Consider the following 8,695-nt stretch of genomic DNA (forward strand, 5'->3'; position numbering starts at 1 on the left):
ATACTAATAATCTGGCTTGAGAACAAGGTCTTTTTGCCTCAGTGGATGAAATGCTGGATGAGTTGCCCACATCGCCGTCCTCCATCACCAAACAGTTGTTGTGAGACTTCCGCCGCGTGCTTCCAGGTCCGAAAAACACGCGATTGGCCAAGAAGTCGGCGAGCCAGAAATCCCAGCCCGTGGCCAAGTAATCATTGAGCCATTTGTATTGATCGCTGGCCTCATCGGCCGCTGCCGGGTGTTGATTTCCTGCTATGAGACGGGGGAAACATGCTTAAAGGAGGGCAGGCGGGGGGGGATAACGCGCAGATACTCTTATCTGATGTTGATTGTTCGGGGCTAACTCTAATCCGGTTTGTCAGTTTGACATTCAGGACGGCAGAAACACAGATACGGGAAGACAGGCGCAGCGCCACGGACGGCTTCACGGGGCGCCAAGACGTTTCCACGGCGATGCAATCCAACAGCCCTGCAGACGCCCGAGTCCCCCTGAAGTCCAGAGAACTTACAATTGTATTTTCTCACACTTTTAGGGGGGGGGGGGGGGGGGGGGGGGAAAGGAACACATAAAATAATGGTTAAAAGAATCGATCAGACGGAGGACGAGATGTGCAGATTTCTAGTATGTGTCATCACAACGGATCCCGTAACTTCTTTGGGAAAAATGTGAATTTGTTAATGTGTGTTTGAGTCACGTGCCGTTAGACAATCGCAGAAGAAGAGTGACGTTGTCATGACATCACCCGTTAGCTTGTGGTCCGCCGTTATGAAGTCTCGAGCATTTTAGCCGTCGACCATCTTGGATTTTTGCAACCAGTGAACAGGAAGTGATCGTATCTGGACTGAAGAGGAGTGACGTAGAGATGCTGTACACGTCTCTGGTAGAGTCCTGTCAATCACCTTGTAGCCCCGCCCCTCATGGTGGACATTGGGGACTGGACCTTAAGCATCCTGTCCAAGGACACACGAGGACCAGGGGTCAAACCGACGACCTCCCGGGCCACAGAGGCCGGGCAGTACAGGAGCGTGAGGCTGTTCGTGACTCTTATCGTCACTCCGCCGCGTGCCGGACCACCGGGTCCCAATAAAGTAGAGTGGCGGCTTCTGACAACACGGGGACGGAATCAATCAACACTTCCAATCAAGCCTAATGGAAATCACAACACAGGGGTGTGGCCGTGTGTGTGTGTGTGTGTGTGTGTGTAGGAACCACAAACAGCGAATGACCTTCCATATCCTGCTCAAACTAATTAACACACGTTCTAATTACCATAATGTACTTGTAAGAACTTTATTTTAACCCCCCCCACCCCCACTGTTACTCCACCACACCAGACTAATGATGGCCGTGGTGTCACTCTAATGAAACCGGATATATTACCTAGTATTCAGGGTACCTCATTGTTGTACCATGCCACACATTTAAATTAATGCAGGTGCACAATTATTCTGGCCAGAAAACTCTCCGGTTATGCTGCATGAACCAAAAATAGCTGAAACCTGTGGAATCAGCTCACAGGAACACCAACAATACGCAGTGTGGTGTTCCTGGCTATCCTGGTGTGTTGTCATTATTTACAGCCAACGCTGAGCTGCTGAAATAAACGGCAATAAAAAGCCAATGACTTTACCGTGCGTGTTTTTTTACTGGAGCCATGGCAACGATGGGGGATGGAGTCACAGGAAACCACTAATCAAGTTGTTTTTGTGTGCCTAAAACCAATAGAACCATAACCAGCATTGTCCCATTGTGTGTGTGTGTGTGTGTGTGTGTGTGTGTGCTTCCTTTCCAGAAGCTGCATGTTCTGCTTCCTGTCCAGAAGCAGCATGTTCTGCTTCCTGTCCAGAAGCTGCATGTTCTACTTCCTGTCCAGAAGCTGCATGTCCTGCTTCCTGTCCAGAAGCTGCATGTTCTACTTCCTGTCCAGAAGCTGCATGTTCTGCTTCCTGTCCAGAAGCTGCATGTTCTACTTCCTGTCCAGAAGCTGCATGTTCTGTTTCCTGTCCAGAAGCTGCATGTTCTACTTCCTGTCCAGAAGCTGCATGTTCTGCTTCCTGTCCAGAAGCTGCATGTCCTGCTTCCTGTCCAGAAGCTGCATGTTCTACTTCCTGTCTAGAAGCTGCATGTTCTGCTTCCTGTCCAGAAGCTGCATGTTCTCCTTCCTGTCCAGAAGCTGCATGTTCTGTTTCCTGTCCAGAAGCTGCATGTTCTACTTCCTGTCCAGAAGCTGCATGTTCTGCTTCCTGTCCAGAAGCTGCATGTCCTGCTTCCTGTCCAGAAGCTGCATGTTCTACTTCCTGTCCAGAAGCTGCATGTTCTGCTTCCTGTCCAGAAGCTGCATGGCCTACTTCCTGTCCAGAAGCTGCATGTTCTACTTCCTGTCCAGAAGCTGCATGTTCTGCTTCCTGTCCAGAAGCTGCATGGCCTACTTCCTGTCCAGAAGCTGCATGTTCTACTTCCTGTCCAGAAGCTGCATGTTCTGCTTCCTGTCCAGAGCTGCATGGCCTACTTCCTGTCCAGAAGCTGCATGTTCTGCTTACTGTCGAGAAGCTGCATGTTCTACTTCCTGTCCAGAAGCTGCATGTTCTACTTCCTATCCAGAAGCTGCATGTTCTACTTCCTGTCCAGAAGCTGCATGTTCTACTTCCTGTCTAGAAGCTGCATGTTCTACTTCCTGTCCAGAAGCTGCATGTTCTGCTTCCTGTCCAGAAGCTGCATGTTCTGCTTCCTATCCAGAAGCTGCATGTTCTGCTTCCTGTCCAGAAGCTGCATGTTCTGCTTCCTGTCCAGAAGCTGCATGTTCTGCTTCCTGTCCAGAAGCTGCATGTTCTGCTTCCTATCCAGAAGCTGCATGTTCTGCTTCCTGTCCAGAAGCTGCATGTTCTACTTCCTGTCCAGAAGCTGCATGTTCTGCTTCCTGTCCAGAAGCTGCATGTTCTACTTCCTGTCCAGAAGCTGCATGTTCTACTTCCTGTCCAGAAGCTGCATGTTCTACTTCCTGTACAGAAGCTGCATGTTCCCGGCTCTCAGAACTGCGGTTATTCTAACTAACATCATGTAGATTACACGGCCGCTGCAACGAAAACACAAAACAGGTATTTATTATTATTATTATTATTATTATTCTGTAATTAGACGCTCTAACGATGCCACCGCCGCTGTCAGAACGGGAGGACGCCGACATTTAACTCGTCCCGCGTGTTCAGCGGTTTGTCGAAGACAGTCTGAGTCTGATTCTTTCCACCTTTTCATGTTCTCACCCCCCAATCTTCCGATCTTCGGAGGTCATTAATCGGGATTTACCTGTTTAAGGGCACACATAATCTCTCTCTCACACACACACACACACACACACACACACACACACATTAAGCTCTCAACCGGCTCAGTTGTTCAGCTGTGATCAATACATGTCAGAGAGAAACCTCGGCGCTGGCCGGAGGGTCCTCACTCACATTCTCTCAGTCTTTCTCTCAAATTCACCAAGTTCGCTTTCAGGTATTCTCGAATTAATCCAATTTACAGACTAATATTAAATTGAAGCGATGTGTTGGTAAAAGAAAGGGGGCCAAACAAAGACGTGGTATAACAGGACAGATGTGTTGAAATTCGTGGATATCCCATAATTCATAGTGTATGGATCAGCTGCCTTGTCAATAATCTCTTGTCATGTGGCATCTCTGCCTGAGGTTGTTTTGCATTAGACAAAAAAATTTTTGGAGTTAATTTCTATGCTGATTGACAGACTGTCGATCTCGTCATTAAAGATTTCACACTTAACTTTTCATCAAACAACCTTTCTGTCAAAAGTTTAAAAAAAAACTGTAGATGAAGTTCCTTTTAACCTTTTTAACGTGCGCTTTGCAAGCCGATATAACATTGAATATTATAGCATGTACGCGCAATGTAATACTGTGTTGGAATCTGTAGTTCACGTGGAGATTTTGTAGTTTTTCTTCATCTTGTTTTTTGCTGAATTTCGTTCATCAGTAAATCCACCGTTCGGCTTTTTAAAAAGACATTCGAGTGACAATTGCAAGCGTCAAATAATTTGTCTTGTGATTTAAAAAACAACAACAACAACAACAACTGAAAGTCTTTCAGCCGGTCTGCGTATTTCACCGATGAACTCCGCCGTCTGGAGTTTCATTTGGTCGCAGACGAAAGCAAAAGAGGTCTCCGTCTCGGTTCACGTCGCCTCCGTCAGACCTTTGAAATCCTCTGAATGTGTCCGATGGCACACCTTCAGGTAGAATACTTCACGAGGTTCGCGGTACGTGTCGACTTCCCGGGTGACACCGAAGGGCCCTTTAGAGCTTCCCCTCTCTCGCTTCATTGAACGGGTAAATAAGAGTTTCAGCCGGAGGAGATCTCCTGCCCCGGGTGCGTCTGCCGCTCTATTGAATTTAAGGCTTTCCCTCCTCGGGTGAAGCTTGACTTCTTCTTGGACCTTTTGGAATATTAATATTAATGTTGCAGGTCCTGCTGCAGACCTTCTGCCTGAGGGGGCACATGAGGGGGCGACTCAGGACCCAGACCACCATCTGGAGTGCTCCTCCGTTTGTTCGGGGGTTACGCGACGAATAATGATGCCCTTCAATTTAATAAGTTCGAGCTTCTGCAGATCGCTGCTTACGGAGAAGACTCAGTTGTCACTGTGGTTCTGAACATCGGGTCATTTATGAGAAAAGGATTTGAATTCGTAGGCGGCGATGCAGAGAGGGGTTTCCTGCTTCCAGAGCCAGACTTTCACCATTTCTATTTCTGTTAACCTGAAATTCAAGTGCGAAGTAGAGTCATTTTCTCATAGGCTTCTATACAACCAGAGGAGTCGCCCCCCTGGTGGTCAGGAGAGAGAATGCAGCTTTAACACATGAAGCATAGGCTTCTATACAACCAGAGGAGTCGCCCCCTGGTGGTCAGGAGAGAGAATGCAGCTTTAACACATGAAGCATAGACTTCTATACAACCAGAGGAGTCGCCCCCTGGTGGTCAGGATAGAGAATGCAGCTTTAACACATGAAGCATATACTTCTATACAACCAGAGGAGTCGCCCCTCCTCAGATGTCTTCTGAAACTTAAAAACTAAGTGATGATAAACCGATGATGGGAGTTTATTTTGTAAAATATATTTTGCATGTAACAAGTGTAAATGAAGAATCTAGAACGCCACATTTCGAGGCGTCGGGCCGCTGACCGAGCGTTGCTGTCTGACCGGTTGGGAGTGAGAATGTGTTGGTGAACGTGTTTATCTCACCTTTTTTTCTTCTGCTGATTTGTGACACGTTTTGTTTAGGATTCAAACAAACAAGAGCTCGCCAGGCGCATAAACAGTAACCAAGAGGGGGGCGGGGCTTAACAAACAAAACAACAGAAAAAAAAAGCGTCTCCCTCGTTCATTGCTTTGTTTCACAGTCGCTGTTCATCCATTCAAATCCCCCCCGTCATTGGTTCCCCTTCATATCCGCTGCTCCCGTATCAGCGTCACGCCATCAGTTTGGTCTCTCTTGCTCTCGGTGATTTATTTCCCTCTTTTTCTCTTTTTCCTCTTCTTGCTTCTTTGTCGCTGCTTCTCGCTGCCGGGCGATGTCGATACCGATGAGCTCTCAGCTCAAACACGCAGCGCTTCTGTTTTAGGGGACTGAAGCCAAGTCGTGATCCATCACACCCGTCCGTAGGTTCGGGTGTACACCTGAAGGCCCGTCGCCCAACTGCCAAGATGTCTTGGAAAAGGACTTTGAACCAAGCGAAGAGAAAAACAAATACAATTAAAGCTGCAAGCAGCGATGGGCGGGTCCTCGTTCCGCCTTCACGTCGGGGGCCCAAGCGGCCCGGGAATGTCTGCGACCGCCGGAGTGAGCGTCTGCGAGTTTGACGGTTTTTCCTGCAGGGAGCGATGCTGGAAATTATACTGTACTGCAAACAGTCCACCACTTGCTGTATCCGCCGTATGGCCAGAGACAACATGCATCAACATAATACATTTAAAGGGGATCTGATAAATTCCCTCCTTCACGAGTTCAGTAATGTACTGTATAGTGGCATGAAATACACAAGAATTAATGGAAAAATCACACAAAATCAAAATGGCTGACTTGCGGTATCGTTTAGAGCATGGTCCCAAGAGACTTTCTTTTCCGTTTACATGTTTTACATATGCCTACCAAGTTTCATTAATGTAGGTGAAGCATAGCGCCGGGGCTGCTTAAATTAATGTTTGTAGGGCGTGCTATCGAGCCATATTGCCATTCTGAAGCATAAAAATCGTATCAGGTAACTACATCTTTGACTTTAAACGTGTGTGCTAAGTTTAGTTACGTTTCGAGCATGTTAGATTGGTTTATTCGGTCACGGCGAAGGATCAGACCTCGCGGATCAAACTTTGCCGATGCTCCGACTCGCCGCCATTCAACGAGTCCATACAATCTTCACAGCGAAGCATTATCAAGGTCTTAAGTCTATTCTAAAAACATTCTGAGAGGGATCTGATTAATCTGTGAGGAGAAGGGTCTGAAAGTAGAAAACATGTTAACTACTGTTGCCACTAGGTGGCGCTATGACTAGAATGCAAAATTACCATATGGATGTCTTCAGGGGCAGTGTGTCATGACACATGAGAAATATGGAGCCGATTACATAATGTATGGCCGAGTTAAAAAAACTTCCATTGTCATGGCGAATGGTGTTTTTGCTGTCGCGCCCTACGCACATAGTTTTATATTTTTAAAATCCTTTGATAACTTTTGACTACTAAGGTCTCAAGATCACACTGCCCGACTTAGGAATTAATCGGGTTTAAGCTCTAGGAGGAGTACACTGTTTTACAACTCCCCAAAGCGTGAGGAAAAGTTTAAAAATGTGCCACTAGGTGGCGCTATGACGTGAATTCAAAATTATTATATGGATGTCTTCAGGGTCAGTATGTCATGCCTTATGAATATTTTTGAGCAGATTAGATTATGTATGGCCGAGTTATAACAACTTACATTTTTATGGCGAATGGCGAAACTTTGAAATATGTCCGGCCGCACAAAGTTTTATATTTTCAAAATCCTTTGATAACTTTTCATGGCTAAGGTCTCTAGTATACATAGCCAGATTTTGGAATGAATCGGGTTTAAGCTCTAGGAGGAGTTCGCAGTTTTGCGACGTCCAAAAAAGTGAAAAAACGCCAAAAAAGGCTAAAAATAGCGATATTGAGCAATTTACTGTAGCGCCCCCTAATCTTCAAATATTATGAAAAAAATAGGGAACGTTAAGGGACTCAATGTGGACACATGCTAGCAATTTGGAATGGATAGGCCAAGTCATTTGGAAGTTATGTGTCTCTAAATATGAGGCCGCACCCCTTAAAAGCTAATTGGCCCATATCTTCTGAACGCAATGAGATATCACCAATCTTTTCATAACATTTGATGACATTGAACCAATAAGGTACCACAGAAATTTTCGTAATGATTGGACCAAGCGTTTAGGAGAAAATTGAAAAAACGTGTTTTTTTACAAAATTCAAAATGGCGGAAAATCTAATTAGGCGCATTTCTTAACGACCAATTAGTGTTTTGTAGAGGAGGTCCAAGTGGACATGTGTACCAAATTTCAAGTCAATCGGACATTGTTAGCAAAAACCGTGGGCTTTTTGACACAAGGGGGCGCTACAGAGAAAATTATTCGTACTAAAATGCGAGACCTCCAAATTATCAAATTTTTCGCCAGGCCTGATATGCATGTGAAATTTAAGAACATTTGGGATACGATAAAGGCCTCAAAATGGGGTTTCCAGGCGGAGGAAAATAATAACTCTTACAAAAACAATAGGTTCCTCTACGACGAAGTCGTCACGAGGACCCTAAATATTCCTTTTTTATTTAAGGCATTCACTAAGAAGGGTGTTAAATTCATTTTACGAGTACTTCCCACATCGGCCTGTGAAGCACACACAGTGTTTACACTATACTCCAGCCCACTGCTCTGACTGTATCACTGTGTTTTATGTCCTTTATCTATCAGTGTTATGATTGCACCGGGCTGTTGTACTCTTTCTGTGTTCTCTGACCCGCGGGGAAAATAAAGCCTTGACCCTTGGAAACCCGTTCCGTCGCTCTGTTGTCGGGGCGCCTTGGCAACGACTCATTACACATATTCGCCGACAACACGGCGTGTAAAAATAACTCTAATTCGGTTTACAATGGTGATTTCATAAGAGCTGGGCGAGAAGGAAAAAAAGAAAAGAAACAAGCTGCAGGCGTCCAGTGAACGCACCACACAGTGACTTCTACATTTAAATGATGAATTATTATCGTATTTTGACCCAATGTTTTCTCGAAGGTGTCGGGGAAAAAAAGACGTGCTTCTTACTTAAAGTTTGATACGTATTTAATTCAAGTCTCTCAACATCCGTGATGGGAACATGCATCACTCCACATTCACCCCGATGCACCGGGACGCATGTGCTAAACGTGGTGTTCATAAAGGCAGCTCGGCTCACTGCACCCTCTTTCAAGATTCATGGAAAGAGATTATTACAATTGGATCTATTTGTATGAACTTCCATTACGTCTAAAACTCTGTCTTTTTTGGGGTGTTTTCCAGCAAACTGGACACTTAAAAATAGCAAAAAAAGAAGATGGTCATATTTTTGTCTTCTTGATGCTTAAACGTAAAGTTGCAACGGCTTGGAAATGTGTTTCCAG

General features: G+C 45.5%; 1 protein-coding gene across 1 annotated transcript in view; it reads left to right on the forward strand.

Annotated features, from left to right (window-relative positions):
* The first annotated feature begins 5,788 nt into the window (after nucleotides 1-5,788).
* The window catches only part of LOC117741832 (endothelin-converting enzyme-like 1), a 13,673-nt gene continuing 10,766 nt past the window's right edge, over nucleotides 5,789-8,695 (forward strand). Inside the window, exon 1 of the mRNA XM_034549063.1 lies at nucleotides 5,789-5,857. Within this exon, the coding sequence (XP_034404954.1) occupies nucleotides 5,789-5,857 (69 nt within the window). The remainder of the gene's footprint in view (nucleotides 5,858-8,695) is intronic.

This window comes from Cyclopterus lumpus, chromosome 13 (genome assembly GCF_009769545.1).
Source record: "Cyclopterus lumpus isolate fCycLum1 chromosome 13, fCycLum1.pri, whole genome shotgun sequence".
Classification (NCBI taxonomy): domain Eukaryota; kingdom Metazoa; phylum Chordata; class Actinopteri; order Perciformes; family Cyclopteridae; genus Cyclopterus; species Cyclopterus lumpus.